At 38.6% G+C, this 20,726-nt stretch overlaps 2 protein-coding genes across 2 annotated transcripts; both read right to left on the reverse strand.

Annotated features, from left to right (window-relative positions):
• Nucleotides 1-5,175: 5,175 nt before the first annotated feature.
• On the reverse strand, nucleotides 5,176-8,499 carry LOC139136015 (uncharacterized). The gene has a single exon (XM_070703835.1). The coding sequence runs from the start codon at nucleotides 8,497-8,499 to the stop codon at nucleotides 5,176-5,178; it is 3,324 nt and encodes a 1,107-aa protein (XP_070559936.1).
• Nucleotides 8,500-9,413: 914 nt separating this feature from the next.
• LOC139136016 (uncharacterized) lies at nucleotides 9,414-17,917 on the reverse strand. Its single transcript, XM_070703836.1, has 2 exons — nucleotides 17,052-17,917; nucleotides 9,414-13,858 (listed from the first exon to the last, which is right to left on the reverse strand). The coding sequence occupies exon 2, from the start codon at nucleotides 13,113-13,115 to the stop codon at nucleotides 9,414-9,416; it is 3,702 nt and encodes a 1,233-aa protein (XP_070559937.1). The 5' UTR covers nucleotides 13,116-13,858; nucleotides 17,052-17,917.
• Between the last annotated feature and the right edge of the window lie 2,809 nt (nucleotides 17,918-20,726).

A 20,726-nucleotide genomic window follows, 5' to 3' on the forward strand; every position in this document is an offset into this window, starting at 1 on the left:
TCCAAAAAGACAACTCCGCTCTTCCTCAGATTCTCGACTTCTCAGTATTCCAAGAGTTTCCACAAAGACTTTTGGCGAGAGATCTTTCTCTTACATTGGCCCTGCATTATGGAACAAACTTCCTTCTGACCTTCGCCACTCCAACTCTACCCTTGCCTTCCGCCGTTCCCTCAAGACTTTTCTCTTTAAACAGTAGTTAACCTTTTTCGTTTACGTAGTCTCCAGTCCCGGTGGTTCAACATTTCCTCTGTTATATTGTATTGTCACTATTGCGCCTAGAGCTCTGTTCAGAGATTAGGCGCACTACAAATGTACTTTATTATTATTGTACTTGGGCCTCAGCCCAAGTACATTTGTTTTCATTCCGTGGGAAAAAACTGTAAGGTATAACCATTTCTGGCTGAGACCAGGGAGGGCAAAATGTATTGGCTTCATCTTTCTTGGCATAATAAATGGCGTAATGATGTTAACTGAATGGAAGTGCTGCTCTCAGCCAGTCTTGAATAAGTGAGATGTGAATATAAATGCTTCTCTATCTGAGTTTTGGCCACAAAATCTTCTGAATATAATCAAAATGTGCATCGAAATGCAACAATTAATGCACCCTCCGTTTCCTAGACGATGGCACGACCCTTGCTACACCCACTGGACGAGCCAAAGTGGGAGGGGTAATTTCGGTTTGGTCGAACAGGAGGGCTCGAGACCAGAATTTAACATTTAAACTTGAAACATGTTTAATCACTGACAAGATGTGGATTAGTGTTAATCAAAGAGAAAGTTTGAAAAGGAAAGGTTTTATATCCCGGACACAATGAAAAACATTACGACTGGAAACTGTACCCCCGGTTGAGAATAGTAATGCCCACAGCGATGGAGAACACTTATCCTTGAGCTGAGAAAACCAGACCATCATTTCCAAATAGAGCTGCAGATTCGAGAAGCTCGTTAAAAATAGCTAGGTATACCCCAAAGGGGTGTTTTCGCGTCTTGAGGGCAAATTTCGCCTCCTTCATTTAGAAATCGTACGTTTGTTTTTCCAGAGGAACACATCATTTGACACAAAATTTGCATGGAAAGGATTCGCATGTATGATGCCAAGAAAAATAAAAATTTAGTTTCTCATCGTATTCATATTGCCTAAAGGATGCAGTGACACAGTTTTTTTGTCCCCACGGATAAAGTCCAGGGGGCTTATAGATTGGCTCATATCCGTCCGTGAGTCCATCAGTTAGTCCATCGGTTCACGCAGATATCTCAGACATTTTGACAAAATATCATGTGACCTTGGTGACCTTTGACCTCAATATACATTATTGTCCATAACTCAGTAACCACAAGTGCTAAACCTTTCATATTTGGTATGATGGGACACCTTATGACGCCACATATTGTACTCCATTAATTATGTGCATATCTAATTATGAGCGAGCCAATAGAGCAAGAGGTCTGATTTCTGGTATATAAGGGATAAGTTAACAATATTATTTGTTTGACAAAACGTCACGTGACCAATGACCTTTGACCTCAAATATACATATTTGTCCACAACTCAGTAACCACAAGTGCTACACCCTTCATATTTGGTATGAAAGGACACCTTATGACACCATATATTGTACCTCATTAATTATGTGCATATCTTATTTTGAGCGAGCAAATAGAGCTAGAGGTCTGATTTTTGGTATATAGGAATAACTTAGCAATACAATTATTATGACAAAATGTGACGTGACCTCAATGACCTTTGACCTCAAATATATATATTTGTCCACAACTCAGTAACCACAAGTGCAACATCCTTCATATTTGGTATGATAAGACACCTTATGACACCACATATTGTACCTCATTAATTATGCGCATATATAATTTTGAGCGCGCCAATAGAGCTAGAGGTCTGATTTTTGGTATATAGGAATAACTTAGCAATACAATTATTTTGACAAAATGTCACGTGACCTCGATGACCTTTGACCTCAAAATATATATATTTGTCCACAACTCAGTAACCACAAGTGCTACACCCTTCATAAATGGTATGATGGGACACCTTATGACACCACATATTGTACCTCATTAATTATGCGCATATCTAATTCTGAGCAAGCCAATAGAGCTGGATGTCCGATTTTGGTATATAGGGATAACTATAGGGTAGAAATCTAAATATGCCCATCTAAATATTAGACATCTACCATCGAGAACACAAGAAATTTGCTGTAATTTGAATATTTAAGGAGTTTAAGCAATTCCCGCTATAAATAAAGAACCCCTGCCTCAAACTCCACAAAAGTTGCTAGACATATTTTGCCGTTGTCATGCCATTGCTTCGTTTAATAACCAGTTAATCAAATGCCTCATTGACAGGAGGAAATTCAAGACCATATTTGAATAGTAGTATATATTGTCCTCAAAATTACTCTATCACGGCCCAAGTACTCATTGCCTTCAGCAATACTGCCTTGTTATTATTATTATTATTATTATTATTATTATTATTATTATTGTACTTGGGCCTCAGCCCAAGTACATTTGTTTTCATTCCGTGGGGAAAAACTCTGTAAGGTATAACCATTCCTGGCTGAGACCAGGGAGGGCAAAATGTCTTGGCTTCATCTTTCTTGGCATAATAAATGGCGTAATGATGTTAACTGAATGGAAGTGCTGCTCTCAGCCAGTCTTGAATAAGTGAGATGTGAATATTAATGCTTCTCTATCTGAGTTTTTGCCACAAAATCTTCTGAATATAATCAAAATGTGCATCGAAATGCAACAATTAATGCACCCTCCGTTTCCTAGGCGATGGCACGACCCTCGCTACACCCACTGGACGAGCCAAAGTGGGAGGGGTAATTTCAGTTTGGTCGAACAAGAGGGCTCGAGACCAGAATTTAACATTTAAACTTGAAACATGTTTAATTGCTGACAAGATGTGGACTAGTGTTAATCGAAGTAAAATTGTGAAAAGGAAAGGTTTTATATCCCGGACACAATGAAAAACATTACGACTGGAAACTGTACCCCCAGTTGAGAATAGTAATGCCCACAGCGATGGAGAACACTTATCCTTGAGCTGAGAAAACCAGACCATCATTTCGAAATAGAGCTGCAGATTCGAGAAGCTCGTTCAAAATAGCTAGGTACACCCCATAAAGGGGTGGTTTCGGCAAATTTCGCCTCCTTCATATAGAAATCGTACGTTTGTTTTTCCAGGAGAACACACCATTTGACACAAAATTTGCATGTAAAGGGGTCGCCAGTAAGCACGTGGTCAAATCTGGCATAAGAAACAATATGAAATGTTGGGTAAAGCCAGTCCAAAATAAACTGATTTGAACTTTTGTGTTTTGTAATTTATACCACTGCAGTAACATTACCTTTTTTGACAACATCACACAATGTAATACGTTTTGAAACTGAATACTCCGACGTATTCTGTGTCTCCTTTGCTAAAAAATACGGTATGCCGATTACCATGTAAGGAATGATGACGTCAAGACAGATTTGTAGTGTGTTTGGTCCTGGATGGTGCACGAAGTTTTGTCAAGGTAGCTTGTGTATTTATTTCCTAAATGGGAGAGATTAGGGTCGATCTAAACGAAGGCCGAAGAATGTTATGATCCTCTAAGCGAGCTGAACTCTAACGCGAATGGTTGGATAAATTGGAGGATGTCTAGAATGATCTCGTCTCATTAAGATTATTTGGCGGTCAGTATTGAATTTCAACTGCGTCACAAGTTTGCGAAATGAGTATTCCGTCGAACGGTCAACGAACGATATTTTAGAAATCTGGAGACATGGCACATCGCATTTTTATATTAATATTTTATATTTTACAAAAGATGTAAGAAGCAATGATTTTGTCGAAAATTCTGAAAACAAGTCATCGTTGATGACACAGTCCCCACTTATTCATGGGAACTTTGATGACCAGTCCTCAGAGAGGATAGAGTCCTGTTCAAAAACTTGGTCTATTGAACAAGTATTCCAGACAATCGGCCAAACCCGGAATTCTAATCGACCACGGTATAAAGCCATGTGCGCAAACGCGCATAGACGTACGTGTATTTCCATACGCGTTGGTACACATGTGGGTTTGTTTGTACCGGTATCACGTGATTATTTGGGCGTACTGAGTCTGTAGAAGGCATCGCATCCTTTTTATTCCGGAGTAGAACCATTTACCAAACTGTAATGTGTTTGTCTGGATGTTGTTTCTTTGCCAGTTTCAGCACAATAGCGTGTTGTGTAATTGGAGCTATGTCTGAAGGGGTGCGGTGCAAGGCATGGTCAAAATGTCATAAAAGGTGGACTACGAGTAGACCGATGAAACATTAACATTGCTGAGTAAGTCACAATATGTACCCTGTTACAGACTGTAGATCTAGACAGTAGTGCAAGTCTATGGACATAACATTAGACTTACCATTGAACTTGATGTCCATTCAATATCAGGGGATGTGTAGTCAGAAGGGAGAACATATTTGTTTACATGGATGGTCATCAAGTTGGCTGCCTGATCTTCATGGTGGCAGTTCAAAGACTGAATCCTGCCAGCTGTTATTGGGAGACCACTTTTTCCCAATAATTGGAGGACCCCATTTTTGGGGTCCATTATTGGTATCTGTCCGAGAGCACTGGTGTTATACTGGTTTTTAGAAATCAAGTGTTGGTGTTCTGGATATTAATGTTGAATTTCCCCTGGAAGGAGTGTTAACTGAGTGGTCAGATGTTCAAGTAATAGAGCAAAACAAGTTGGAGGTAAATTTGTGTGCATTTGTAATGTTCTGTACGCAAGTTTATGTCAGTTTTGAAGGGTTTAAAGCCAGGATTAAATTTTAAAACGTCAGTATGCCAATTTCTTGAATGGATTGTTTTGATTGGCGAAATTTGAGTTATGTGTATACTTGTCTGTTAGTGAAAATGTTTTACCTTTTAATCCTGCCACCCCATTAATTTTCATCTCTAGACATCTAACTTTACCATAGAAAAGTCATTGTCAATGACATAGTCCGTATTTGGGTATTGAATGTGGAAGCTATTGACAGCAGTGATACATGTTGTGTAACGGTATGTGAAGTGATATTGGTCAACCAATACTGTGGCCTGCCTTGTCCATATTTCTTTTATAAATGTTTTGATTTGATATTTTCAATCTGTAAAGCAGCACCATAATCAGTTGTGTAAATATGTAATGACAAAGTGATGATCTGTAAAGTAGACAGGGTATGAAAAGTGTCTCGTATTATTGTGATTTGTAATGACAAGGTCTAGAATTCCTGCCAGGTTGTGTGTAGATTCTGTAATGAGCTGATGTAAATTGTTGTCATGTATGAGCTCTGTCAATTTTTCATTGGGGTTATTCAGGTCAATGTTAAAGTCGCCAGTAATAATAATTGTGTCACAGTTGTTGTGTTTCATAATGGTTGTACATTCATTGAGTAACTGTACAAGGTTTTCCTTTACTACCATCCATGGTCTGTTTGGTGGAATGTACAGACAAACAATCAATGTTTTATCTGTTATAATAGCAACAGTTTCAATAAGACCAGCAAATGTGAAGGTTTGTTTCACTGGTTTGGCACTGTAGATTGCACAACCATGCTGTGATGGGACTGAAAAGACTGTCATTTTGGGAAGTCCGTAATGACGAGGATCTGTTACGTGTGTTTCAGTGAGACAAATTATGTCTAGATGTTGGGTGAATGGATGTGTTTTCAAGTCTAAATGATGGGATTTCAAGGATCTAATGTTTATAAGGCCAATAGCTAGGTAGTGGTGATTTGGAAATTCTGTCTCAATTGGCCATTTATACTTCAGTTGCATGGTCTGCTGTAATCTTTCCATCTCTGACAAAGCAGACTTGTTTACTTTGATCTTGGTTTCATCAAATCCTATCAGTTGTAACCCTGATCTTGATTTAACACGACTGAACATTGTATACATTTGCCCTGGTTTGGGGGAACATGTGGAATTCATATTGCCAATCATGTATTCATATGTACTTCCTTGAGCTTTATGTACAGTCATTCCCCATGCAAGTGTCCCTGGATATTGAGTTCGTTCAACTTTGACTGAATGAGCTTTCTCCGAGTATGAAAATGTATCGGTCACAGCAGTGATAGGTACAGAGTAAGGGTATTTGCTTTGTTTTTTAGCTTCTTTACCTGTGGCATTTGAGTCAAATTTCACATAGATTATTCCTTTCATTGGATTACGTTGGTCAATTTCTATATGAGTAATTTCACCAGTGGCTCCATTGACAAGGCCATCGGACAGGTCTGTGTTTTTTGTGTGCATATATCTGGCACCTACAGCAATTTTTATTTCATCTCGTAGACCAGCTGTCTCATGTGGACTTTTAGAAGTGACAATGACCTTCGCTCTTGATGTATGCAAGTCCTTTGTGGTGTCTTCTGCTGGAATTGTCAGCACTGTTAAACAAAGACTTTTCAGTTGTTGTTCATTATAATCCTCTACTTCTCTATTTGTTAAAAATAAAGAAACACAGTTTGCTGGGAGATGGGAGTTAGTTTGAAGATTTTTTAATTGCTCAATATCAGTTTTAGTGTGTTGACCTAATCGTAGTCTGGATAGCATATTTGCAAATTCTGGATCACTTTGTTGTCTCACAATTTCATGTAATTCATGTACTTTGAAGAGTCTCTGCCATAGCGATCCTGCCAAAATGCTGAGATCCTTTTTGTTTGATATCTGAAATACTGGCCTATCACCAACTGGGTTTAACTGTAATAAGTCACCAACAGCCAGTATAGAAACACCACCAAATGGACTGTTGTTTTCAAAAATGTCTTGTAATATCAAATTAAGTGTTGATAATGTTTGGGCACCAACCATTGATATTTCATCGATTATTATTATCTTCAATGCTACATATTTGGCTCTTAATGAGTTCAAAATTTGGGCAGCTGGTTTATGATAATCACTTGATTCGCCATGTTTTTTGCAAGGGATATGAAATGCACTGTGTAGAGTTGTTCCACCAATGTTCACTGCTGCTTTACCTGTAGATGCTGTCAATATTATAGTAGGTGTGTCTGGACTTTCACCTTCACGACGTAGCTGGCGAATAGCACTTTGGAAAATGGCATGAACTGCATGGCTTTTACCTACTCCTGCACCGCCAGTAAGGAAGACATAAAAGGGATCAGGTTGTGAATTGCCTAGGATACTTGATATTCTATATGAAGTGCACCATGAAAAGATGAAATCATGTATCCTTCTCTGTTGATCATTTAGACTTTGCACTATCTTGTAATATTTTGCATCAGCTAGTATCTTTGCCTGTAATGTCAGTGAACGTTTAGAATTCATTGACGTGGGAACATTTATTGGGTCAACAGAAACTTGGTCTTCATCTAGGTTTAATGGGTCTAGTAAGTCATACTGTGCATCTTCAGATATCTGTCTGTCTCTACATTGTTCAGCCTGTGGTGGTGCTACTGAATCCCATAGTTCTTCATCAATGTCATCAGGATCTGGTGCATTTTCATATGCATCTTGAACCTCATCATTACATGGTTCGAATTTCTTTATTGTATCCTGGATAGCGTCATGTACTTGTACAAACTTTGCTTCATAGCTCTTGTTAAGTTTAAGTTGTGATTCCTCTCGCCAAGGAAGATACAAGATAAGTAATCTATGGTAATATTTTTCTGAATCTTTCTGCTTTGAGACATAATAGTAACGAATTACAATTTCCTTTTGTCGTTTATATATCCATCCTAGCCCTTGTAGGAGTTTCAACTTTGTACTTGATTTAGGCTTTGTGTTCTGTGCACTTTGTCCATCATCTTGGTGGTCAAAAGTGTTATCTACAGATTCATGAAAATGAGACATTTGTCTATATGAAGTACTGTACATTGATGTAAACTCAGCCAGAGACAGATTATCCAACTGGTATGGCCTGGCTGCGTACTTATCCAGAATGCTTGGTACATAGACACTTTCATTATCATCATCCATTTCATCAAGTTCTGACACACTCTTTAACATTCTTGTTGTTTCTGCTTCATATCCTGTTGGTACATATTGAACTGTTGTGTTTGTCTGTCTCAGGGGTAAACCTACCAACCTTGCTATTGCTTCATGTTGTGATACTTCTCGACACCGTAAAAAAGTATTTCCAATACATTTCAGTTTGTCTGTTGTAGTGTTTGCTTCCTTGACTGCATTTCTCATAAGCTCTGACATTTCCCTTTCTGGTTTACACATGTATGAAGTAATGTATGCAATGCAGGCCCAAACATCAGTTATATACTGTATATCCATGTTGGCTCGTAGAGCCTTGAGAATGTACGGATTGTATGGATTGATACTGGTCTCTGATGGCTTTCGTTTCAAAACGACTGATGTGCGTTTTAGTGACAAAGTCAATGCTGAATGATAGTCTGTTTCAGAAACATTTGCCTCTGTGAGCAACTCACTCAAAGTAATCTCTGGTTGACTTTTTTCTAAAGTTTTCATGACCTTAGTCATAACCTTTTTAGCTTCTGAAATTGCTTCCTTTGATGTGTCTTTTCTAGCAATAAGAGTTTCTGGTGATGGTGGTTTTTTAAAGTGGAATCTACATTCTAAGCCTTTTCTCTTTTTACAAGTTCTTGTATGATGGTGTGTTTGACGTGACGTGGTGTGTTTGATGGTGTGTTAGGTCATGAAGTGCTGGATCAGAGTCTTTGTCAGGAATAGCACATGAGATATATTTGTCTATAAATGATATGACATCTTTATCAGTATTTTTATCCAGGATTGGTGCATTTAGGACATGAACAGCAGCATGGAAATGTTCAGTGCCTCTACTTTGCATTTCTTTTCTGATATCATAATTAAGAATTTGGCCAATGGGATGTATACCACTTAAAATAATGTTTCTCCATACCTTTCCAAATATATAATCAATATGTCTAGCTGCTGTTACAGGATTTCTGGCTATCCAATTGCGTTTTGTCTGCCAGGTCATTTGCTCTATCTCCTTTAATGTAAAGTGTTCACCATACTGTGTTGCAATTACTTGTACCAATTCAGGCCAATGGAAGTCAGCAGCACTGCCAGACAAGAAAAATGTGTATGGTCCAAACTGTCTTATCTTTGCAATCATGTCTTGTTGCATCTCTTTCCAATATTGGGGTGTGCCACGGAGTTTTTTAAATGATGCAAATAATTCATCATTTTTCAACATTAATCTAACATTGTCAGGATTCTTCAACTTTGCAACATTTAAATCCCCCATTCTTGTCTTCTTGAGTTGCATAGTGATGCTGTTCTTTACATCAACTGTTTCTGCCCAGTGTAAACACTGAAAAGTATATTCAGTACTTTCTGCAAATCGAGTGTCACTTGAAAGTAACCTTGCATTGATGTATTTTTTAACTGTCAGTCTTACTTCTCTGTCTTCAGTGAATAGTTCCTGATGGAAACAGTGTTGGAAATGTCATTGCTTCCCAGTCTTTTTCATAAAAGACATGTGTTGGTCTTTGTCCCTCTCCTGGTGCAAGGTGTAATATTTGATTTGTTTTGACATTTGGACCCTCCTTTGGGTAAAGGCATGTTGATGAATTAATAGTTTTCTTTAAACTAAGTTCCATTTTCACATGATCAGGATTATCATCATCAACTTCCTCTTCTGAATCTACTATAATATCAGCATCATGGCCTTGTGGTTTTGATAACTGCTTTGGTTGAATATTTATACTTCTTGCATTTGCTTTTATTTTATCATTAGTGTTATTTGGCTTACATGTCATACTTGTCAAATCAGCTTCAGTGGTTGCTTTCCACAATTCTGGATTTTCCAATTGACTGTTATCAGTCCATTGACTGTTTGTAGTCACATTTTTATAGAATGGATTATTCTTTTTCAAGTATTCTAAAGCTTCATTAACATTGTGGGGACGTATATATTGTTTTTTCACCGAATATTTATCAGATAACCGTCGTTTTAAGCTTAAAGCTACTATTTGGGACTCTGATGTCTGTCTTGGCAAAGTGGTAGCAGTTTTCTGTATGTTAGATGGTACAAGTACAACTTGACCACGGAGACCATGTTGACCACCGCTTGGCAAAGCAACAATCTTCATGAATGGTATAATTCTGGTTATCAACTGGCTCTCTAACTGACAAAGAGATGATAACTGTTTCGGTATTGGCTCAACTTCAAGGTTGTTTGCAACAGCCTGTGCAGGCATACGATTTGATTGTAGAGACCGATGGCATGTTTTACAAAGCCACAGACTGCCTTCAGATTTATTGTCTCGTACACATTGACGTAGTAAATCTATATCTGTTTGTGAATAATTCTCTGCCTTATAACAAATTACAGCAGACTTGTACATGAACCTATTACAACAATTGCATGAGTATGTTGGGCCTGATCTTATAGCTTGGAAAAAGTCATCTAAAATAATTTCAAATGCTGGATGACAAGTTGACGCATTGGATTGAAAGTCAAGTAATGATTTCTGTCGTTCATTATTACACATAAATCTCCTTAAATTCTTTCTCGCCTTGTCACATTTCTGTTCTAAATGCTTTTGGTTTTCTGTTCTATTGCTTCTCTCAGTTGTCATTCTAATTTTGTTTTGTTGCTTATCTTTCTCCTTGGAAAGTTCTGTTCTATTAATTCTTGCACTCCTCATTCTAACTTTGTTTTTCTGATTATCATTCTCCTTGGCAAGTTCTGTTCTATTAATTCTTTCAGTCCTCATTCTAACTTTGTTTTTCTGATTATCTTTCTCCTTGGCAAGTTCTGATCTATTAATTCTTTCAGTTCTCTTTCTAACTTTGTTTTGTTGTTTATCTTTCTCCTTGGAAAGTTCTGTTCTATTAATTCTTTCAGTCCTCATTCTAACTTTGTTTTGTTGTTTATCTTTCTCCTTGGCAAGTTCTGTTCTATTAATTCTTGCACTCCTCATTCTAACTTTGTTTTGTTGTTTATCAATGTCCTTGGCAAGTTCTGTTCTATTAATTCTTGCACTCCTCATTCTAACTTTGTTTTGTTGTTTTTCTGTCTCCTTGGCAAGTTCTGTTCTATTAATTCTTTCAGTCCTCATTCTAACTTTGTTTTGTTGTTTATCTTTCTCCTTGTCAAGTTCTGATCTATTAACTCTTTCAGTCCTCATTCTAACTTTGTTTTGTTGTTTATCTGTCTCTTTGGCAAGTTCTGTTTTGTTTCTTCGCTCTTTATACTTTCTAAGTCTGTCCAGTTGCTTTTCTTTACCCCCTTCGTTTTTGAATTTTCTGTCCTTTAACTTTCTGATTCTATCCTGTTCTTTGGTGTTCTCTCTGTCTAATTCTGATCTACTTTGTCTGATGACACTCATCCTTGTCCTTGCATTCTCTTTTCTCAACTGCTGCTTTTCTCTTTTCGATAGTTGTCTTTGGGTAGATGTTGTCTTTTGACTTAGCATATGTTGATCTTGCAGCACTTTTTGTGATGTAAAGTAGTTTCGAAGGGGGTTTGATTTATCACCTCTGATCTGTGTGACAACTTGGTAATGATTGGCATTACAGTGTTGCAAATAGATTGATTTTTTCTCAACACCAATATGAGGGTCAACCATTTGGCCAGAATACTTCAGCCAGCGTTTGTCAATCATGTATGTGTAAATGTTTGTGTTTAGAAAATGGGATGTGGCAACGATTTCTACTTCACGAGCATATTTGCCAAGCTTGGCAATCTCACTTTGTAGCAAATATTGTTCAATAGTTTGCCCTTGAGTTCGCAGTATCTTTTCAAATTTGAATTTATTCCCTTTCAAATGTTCAACTATCTTTAACCTTATCAGACCATGATATTTTTCATTTCCAGCAACTAAATATGAGATAGCTCTGAAAAAGCAATTACCATCACCAATCAGATCTTTTGTCAATGGATCTCCCAGTGGAAAACCTTGGCCTTGAAAATGAACAGCAGACTTGGGTGGAGTGATGTGAAATAATGATGCTTTTGCATTTTGCCATGTTAAATCAGTTGGGTTGTAGGTGTATTTCGATGTTGCAGTTTCAGAAGTGATATAGCAATTGTCATCATCAGTTACTGAGGTAGTGATCCTTGTATCAGTTTCTACTTTTGGGGTTGAAGGTTGACAGGTTTTCATGAATTTTGTAGGTTCTCTCTCTTCTAGAGCACTCTTACGCTTGTTGCTTTTCAAATCATCTGAGTTGATATGAGATTGGGATGCTGAAGTATTAATACTACATGTACATTCATCAGGCAAGTCATAGAAATTGTAACATGTGTTTTGTAAGTAGAGTAAAACTGGTGTGATTTCAAATTGTACAGTTTTAAGGGGCTTTTCTGTCAATGTACAAACTAAATGTCGTAGATGTTTACAAAGGTCAGCAATGGAATCAACAGTGACTAAAACTGCACGGCCATCAGAATGTGCGTAGCCCTCATCATTTCTACTGTGAGAATCAAACACATGGAATTGACCGTTCATTTTAAATAATGCCATCCCATATTCGTCAATAATCAGAATTGCTTGTGGAGAAATTTCAAAGGCTGTCTGGAGTGCATGGTCTAATTTGTGCACAATGTTATCAGGGCTGACAGTATCATCAACGTATCCAAACAGGGAGAAGCATGGATTACAAGTAAAATACCGACATTTAAGTCTGAAGTTAACATTCAAATCTGTTACCTGTAAATACGGACATGAATCTTTACTGTGTCTATTTGGGTATACTTTATCATACAATGCTTTGCCCATATCAAGGATTGAATCAATAACTGCACTGTTCCAGTCTGGCATTCCAAGAATCTGAGAGTAAGCCAATGCTACCAGACTGTTAGTCATACATGTGCTGGTGCCAGTTGCACTTAATAAATACTTAAAGGAACCTTGATGTAAATTACCTGTAATTACCCTCTTGGTAGGATATGAGAGTACTGTGGTTGGAAAGACAGGACCTGGATTTTTTTCAATATCACCACCTAACATCAGAAGCTGCTTCAGATAATGGTTACATAAATAAATTTGAATGATCCAGCTCAGAGAAAAGTACATGAATCTGGCCATTTTAAATTCCTGTTTGAAGTGTACACAATGGAAACCACCTATTGCAAGTCGGTACTGTTGCAGAGAGATGTCCATAATCCTTGGTTTATTGGAATCACAAAACGAGATATCCCTTTAAAGTTTGGTGCTGAAAGTATCACACTAAAGTATTTGAGGTGGTTAGAGTAGAAAATGTTCAACAGTGTGACTGGTTATGAATCTACAGATTCAGAAAAGGTTTGTTTAGCAAAGTATCTTTTAAATATACTTTGGAAAGTAAATTGTTTCAAAGCCAGTAGTTTTTGTTTCAAATTAGTACAATTTCTTGTAACTTCAAGGGGCAATATTCTGCTACAAAGTTTGCTATTGTAGAAGTTCACTGATTAGTATGCTGTTTAATTACAGTATATCAGCTATGTTCAAGATCTGTAAATAGGTATTGTCTTTGTGATTCTAGTATCAGCTTCTGTATTGAATATTCCTCTAAGTATTCCGTATTTTGATTCTATAATGGCTTATGTTCAGGCTAGCAGCAAGGATGGTTATGCGTTCCAACCTCTGCTAAATTCCCAAACAGACACTTCAATTGGGAGTACTCCGCACGAGTATATTTCAGGTATGTTCAAGTTCTGTATATGGTATCGTATTTGTGCTTCTAGTATTTGCTTCTGTATTTGATATTCCTGTAAGTATTCCGTATTTTGATTCTATAGTGGCCTATATTCAGGCCAGCAGCTAGGATGGTTATGCGTTCCAACCTCTGCTCAATTCCCAAATTGGGAGTACTCCGCACGAGTACCGTTAGTGACCAAGGCACTAACAAACTTCTTCTTTCGTATCTGAAAAAGAAATGAAAAGGGATTATTTCAGACATGAACATTATCACTGGTGTAATATTTAACACATGGCTTGTCACACATAATTCACGAAAATTAGAATACTTGATATACTTCATTAACAACTCTGATTTGTAAATGATTCATTGTTTATGTTGTTAACACTTTTAGTACATGTATTGCAAATTACAAAACTTCTCATCTGTCTCAGAGATGCTTTGAAGTATCAGAGATACCATCGGATTGAACTCATGTTACCAAATGTTACAATAAAAATACACATTATTGGCACACCACAACTGCTTTCTTCGAAGTGATCTTTAAACAATTCATTTTCATAAATCAAATTATTTATTAAGAATAATTAATATATGCGAGAAAAGACTCGTTTTTCCGTACTATAATACAATCAGAAAATGCCCTTAGAGGTCATAAATGCAGCATCAAGTGGACTTCAATTTTCTGTATACGAACTTCTATGTGATCCTAAGAACTTCCAAGTGCTAGCAAACTTCAAAATATAGGTATATCCTAACTGTATTTCAACACATTTTGTCGACAAAATTGGAGGTAGATTAAGAATCGGCACACTAAGCACGCATACTAAGCACTGTGTCCCAGGGTGGACCGAGGCCATAGCCGGGAACATGCACACAACATGAGATGCACAACATCGGATGCTGGGCTACCCTAATTCATATTTTCCCCCGTATATTGATCTTGGAAATTGAATATTTCTTCGATAAAGTACGGAATTTTGTCATCAATGACATCTTCATATACCAAGTAATCTGGCGATTTTAAAACAGAACCATCATAAAAATGCCGTTCGGAAAACGTTGGCCCGGGCCCGTACAGCCTACAGGACCTTTTGACTTTAATATACAGATGCTATCGGCACTCAAGACGCCGCAACTGCCGGAGAATCAAGTTTAACGAGCCATAACTCCGTAATGACGGAAAATGCCATAATAGTTTTTTTCTACATTTTCTGAGATTTACTACTCAAAATCTATGGAAATTAATTCGGTGTTTCATGTTTGCGTATTTTTTTTTATCGAGGGAAATGTAAGACACGGTAGTGATTTCCCACTCTGTCCTGTCAGTGACGTCACTGAAAACCCTAACCCTATATTTAGACAGCAGTTTTTGAATCGAGTTCTACATGTTTTACGTTTACACTACATGTATACACAGTATTTGCTGGGAAAAAATCGAAACAAGGATGCCGAAACGGTTTGGCTTGCGGTCCCGAAACCACTCGGGGCCGGAAATGGAGCGGCCGAAAATTAGTACCACACCACATCACATGTATTGCCATTTTGAGATCCACGGCCGCGCACATCGTGTTAAAGCGCAGTAGTCGTCGCGCTGCGCATCCTCCTTAGGGGGTCCCCCTCTGTTGTAAACAAATCCAAGAACGCCGCACATGTTACGGGTTGATTGTAATGTTTGCGATATTGCCGCTTGTTAAAATGGCGGCTGATCTGTCACCAGCATACCAACTAACCAAATGTAACACGCAATAAAAGGTCAATTAATCTTAGTTAAATATCTGCTGAATATTGAACAATAATTGCACGCTGGATTGAGATCACATTTTTTGCTGATGATTTTCTTGAATCAGTTGAATGGGGCTCGGCTATACTGTTATTGCTCGAGCCATAGAGCTAGACGTACGCATGTATACGCCAACAGACTATCAACGACCGGGCTCTAGTTTTCGACATCGCTAGCAAGGACGAGAGCTTTCATTTCAAGAGGCCCGACAGGAATACAAAGACAACAACCCAAACTACAGAAATCTACAGCTCGCAGAGCAATGCCCGCTGCAGCAAGAAGCATCTCTGCATCTGTTCCGTTCCGTGGTCTGTATGAACGTCCGTGTCAAACCGGGTATATGGCGCGCTACACTCGGCTGTGGAGAATCCAACTCAACTACAAAGTTTACCCCATTTTGGGGTGCAAACGATAATTCTGAGTACAGTTATCAAGTCAAGCGAAGGACTTTTCATAGGTCTTCTTGTTATGTGGGGGTTATCTCACTTGAAAGAGGATTCAGACCTACCTGGCAATCAGGAGGTACAACAACGAAGTTTGCCCAGCACCGGTAGGCCTACACCAGCTAGCGATTGGATCACTGTCATGACCGTGCACAGGACCGGAGCACAGGATCTCTCGATAGTCTATGCACGGTGTAGCCGTGCAATTTTCCTGTCAAATGCCGCGAAAACCCGCTCGTTTTGTCTATTGTTTCCTGTCATTTTACTATTTCTTACCACGTAATACTAGGAGAAGTAAGACATGCATGGTGATCAATAGTTGGTTGTGGGCCAAGTCGTCGCGGGCCGGTACGTGTGGGACCGGATTCTCTATATCCGTGTACGTCAACGCGGTGACCATCTCCCAACAACATCTCCAGTGTCCTGCTCTGGCTTGCCGATCATGGTCTTGAGTGTAATTTTTGTGTTAGGCATTGTGCTTGTCGCTGGTCTACATATATAGGCAATATTGATCATTTTAGTTATGTATTTTCACTGTACTGTACATAGCATTGTGTACAACCAGCGTGAACGCGCGCGACCAAACCTTTTTGTTCACTGTGTCTGTGTGCTGAGTGTAGTGTCCCAATGTTCGTAGCTCTACACGAGTTTATAAATAGAAATACACCACTGAAGTTCGTTTCCGATCTTAATATTTTACTATTGCATGATGTTGAGTCTTACGAAGGCCTTAACAAAGTGGGGGACTGCTCCAATCTCACTCCTATTGAGGTTGAGAAGACTAATGTTTACAAAAATTTATGTTTATCAACAAAAACATCACGCATGCGCAGCGCGACGACCACTGCGCTTTAAGTTTGAGAAAACGTAGCGCGTTGCTTCCAAAGTTCGGCGATTGCAAAAATACTGCAAATGTTCATATCGTGGACATCATACACTTAACAATACCGCTAAAATGCTTTGCCAAAATTATTCAAAATCAGACACGGTTCTCTAGCCGACACCGACAACTTGTACATTACAATACACATGCACAATGCACATTACACAAATGGCGTAGCAACACATCGCATCGTACGTGCCACATCGTGCTTTGTCACTTTCAGATAACGCCTTCGTTTATTGCCATAATCAAATTCTCCATAACACATCTACCGTACACACATTAATGAATGATCCGTAACTATACGTACCTGGTGTTGATAGCGAATCGCGGCAAAAATCGTAGACAAATTGACGGCTCCGTACATGAATATCTCCACGCTCATAACGAAACGGCTTTATTGAAAACGGATTCACATTCGTACTAAGATTCAGCATATTTCATCGTTGCATTACGAGAAATTTCTCGGCATTAAAGGCAGCTGACGTCTGTGCAGTTCATTTTTATTGAAAGAGTAAAATCATAGACACGAGAAAAAGGAACATTTCACACAACTGTGTCTAATGTTAATAACAGTTTGAACTGCCATGAAGAAAATACCGTTAAGCAAATTTCAGATTCGGATTCGGGGTAATGTCGCTGGAAACTTCAAGAGCTCACTTTCATTCTTGCGGTCAATTTTTATTCAATACAACAAAAACAACAAGCAAAAGATTATGCACTTACCACATTTTGCCCGATAAAAGTACAAGATCTGTCGAATTTCAGCTCATTTTTTATTAATTAAAACACCATTAATACCATTAGCACCATACATGGCTGTCTGGCAGCCATATAAGATCATATTGCAAAATAATGTTATATCCAAATTGAAATTACAGTGTGTTGTTCTTGTGCCATGTTTGCAAGAAATTGGCCAAAAACTGTCTGAGTATTGGCTTTGTACATCAAATACAGGAAACAAAATGGCCGCCACACGGCCATATTGGATCGTATCACAAAACAAATCGACGTGCATATGTATGACATAAGGAGTAATCCTTGTACCAAATTTGAATGAAATCACTCAAGGCATCTCTGAGATATCTGCGTGAACGGACGGACGCACGCACACACGCACGCACGGACGCACACACGCACGGACATGACCAAACCTATAAGTCCCCCCGGACCGTGTCCGTGGGGACTAAAAATATAGGAAGATTTGATCGCGAACACATTTTCACTTGGGGTCAACTAGCTCTGCGTACGATGCTGTGTGTTCCGCTACAGCTAATCGCCCCGCTCACCACAGCCCTGCAAAGACCCGTACGCGTACGTAGGGTCGGTGACTTCAAATCCATTTTGGGACTTGACGTAAAAAGCCAAATTACTGCCGAAATTCAGCGTTCTTGGGCCCAAGTCGTATCCCAGCCTACCTCAGCTACTCGATCGCTTCCAAAAATGACAGTCTTTTAATCACTTCTCGTAAATAACCGTCGATGTCGGCAACTCTCTCGCTAGCCCTGCGTACGATGCTGTGTGTTAGCTGTAGCACATAGCATCGTACGCAGGGCTAGGGGTCAACAGGGGGTCGCAGCCATGTTGCCTCAAAACTTATTTCTGTCTGCACTAGTCAAAACTCAAAAATGTCGGATATGAACCTGAAAAATCGATGCAATTTTGTCAAACTTCGGCGAAATTTCAGCATATAGACAAAATTTCATCTAGGTAAGGTAAATTTACTGGATGCTTGACTTCCCGGAGAAGGCGAGCTGTCATGTTCAAGCTCAGGATTATTTTTCGATCAGCTGCTCATACACAGTTGCCCATATGGCCAGGTTTATGAGATTGTTTTCAAGCGACGGCGGCAGACCGTACGGGGCTCTGGATATGAACCTACCGCCGGTGTAGCTGTAATAACTGTTGCGTTGTTTTTAGTGCCCACGGACGAAGTCCTGGGGGAGTTACAGGTTCGGTCATGTCAGTCCGTCCGTCCGTCCGTTCACGCAGATATCTCAGACATGCCCTGGTCAATTTCTTTCAAACTTTGCACAAGAATAGTACCCAACCCCATACAGATGCACGTCGATTTGTTTCACAATGCGATCGAATTTGGCCGTGTTAGAGGACTTTTAGTTTACACCTCCATAGACTCCCATGTATAAGGCAGTTCTCCATAGACTTTCATGTATAAGGCCAAGAAAAATAAAAATTTAGTTTCTCATCGTATTCATATTGCCTAAAGGATGCAGTGACACAGTTTTTTGTCCCCACGGATAAAGTCCAGGGGGCTTATAGATTGGGTCATATCCGTCCGTGAGTCCATCAGTGAGTCCATCGGTTCACGCAGATATCTCAGACATTTTGACAAAATATCATGTGACCTTGGTGACCTTTGACCTCAAATATACATTATTGTCCATAACTCAGTAACCACAAGTGCTAAACCTTTCATATTTGGTATGATGGGACACCTTATGACGCCACATATTGTACCTCATTAATTATGCGCATATCTAATTCTGAGCAAGCCAATAGAGCTGGATGTCCGATTTTTGGTATATAGGGATAAGTTAACAATATAATTTGTTTGACAAAACGTCACGTGACCTCAATGACCTTTGACATCAAATATACATATTTGTCCACAACTCAGTAACCACAAGTGCTACACCCTTCATATTTGATATGATAGGACACCTTATGACACCATATATTGTACCTCATTAATTATGCGCATATCTTATTTTGAGCGAGCCAATAGAGCTAGAGGTCTGATTTTTAATATATAGGAATAACTTAGCAATACAATTATTATGACAAAATGTGACGTGACCTCAATGACCTTTGACCTCAAATATATATATTTGTCCACAACTCAGTAACCACAAGTGCTACATCCTTCATATTTGGTATGATAAGACACCTAACGACACCACATATTGTACCTTATTAATTATGCGCATATCTAATTTTGAGCGAGCCAATAGAGCTAGAGGTCTGATTTTTGGTATATAGAAATAACTTAGCAATACAATTATTTTGACAAAATGTCACGTGACCTCAATGACCTTTGACCTCAAATATATATATTTGTCCACAACTCAGTAACCACAAGTGCTACACCCTTCATATTTGGTATGATGGGACACCTTATGACACCACATATTGTACCTCATTAATTATGCGCATATCTAATTCTGAGCAAGCCAATAGAGCTGGATGTCCGATTTTTGGTATATAGGGATAACTATAGGGTAGAAATCTAAATATGCCCATCTAAATATGAGACATCTACCATCGAGAACAAAAGAAATTTGCTGTAATTTGAATATTTAAGGAGTTTAAGCAATTTCACTATAAATAAAGAACCCCTGCCTCAAACTCCACAAAAGTTGCTAGACATATTTTGCCGTTGTCATGCCATTGCTTCGTTTAATAACCAGTTAATCAAATGCCTAATTGACAGGAGGAAATTCAAGACCATATTTCAATAGTAGTATATATTGTCCTCAAAATTACTCTATCTCGGCCCAAGTACTCATTGCCTTCAGCAATACTGCCTTGTTATTATTATTATTATTATTATTATTATTATTATTATTATTATTACATTGTCAATGTGAAAATAATCATTCTGGCTGTGCTTGGTGAGAATTAGCAGCATCAATGGTAAGAATGGTTATCATACATGATTCTCACCAAGGAGTGCATCCCTCACTGCCTACCAATGAGAATTGAAAAAGTCTCACCGATTGCAGTAAGAATAACAAGAAATTCTCACCCATGGCGAGAAAGCGTCACTTTCTCGGTCCAGACGCACAATCTTTTTTCTATGTCACCTGCGGTAACAGAAAAAAGTCCAGTAAATCGGACAAATATTACATGTAATAGTGACTATGCTCATAGAAGTGATGTTTGGGTTCCGAACGCCTGTTGTACAAGTTAGTGACGTCTTATTATCATGATTGAAAACGAAAATTCCCTAATACAGAGATCTAGT

The sequence above is a fragment of the Ptychodera flava genome, chromosome 6 (assembly GCF_041260155.1).
Source record: "Ptychodera flava strain L36383 chromosome 6, AS_Pfla_20210202, whole genome shotgun sequence".
NCBI lineage: Eukaryota > Metazoa > Hemichordata > Enteropneusta > Ptychoderidae > Ptychodera > Ptychodera flava.

Coding starts and splice junctions, on each gene's coding strand:
- LOC139136015 (XM_070703835.1), bottom strand. CDS start 8,499: ATGACTAAGGTCATGAAAACTTTAGAAAAAAGTCAACCAGAGATTACT.
- LOC139136016 (XM_070703836.1), bottom strand. CDS start 13,115: ATGGACATCTCTCTGCAACAGTACCGACTTGCAATAGGTGGTTTCCAT.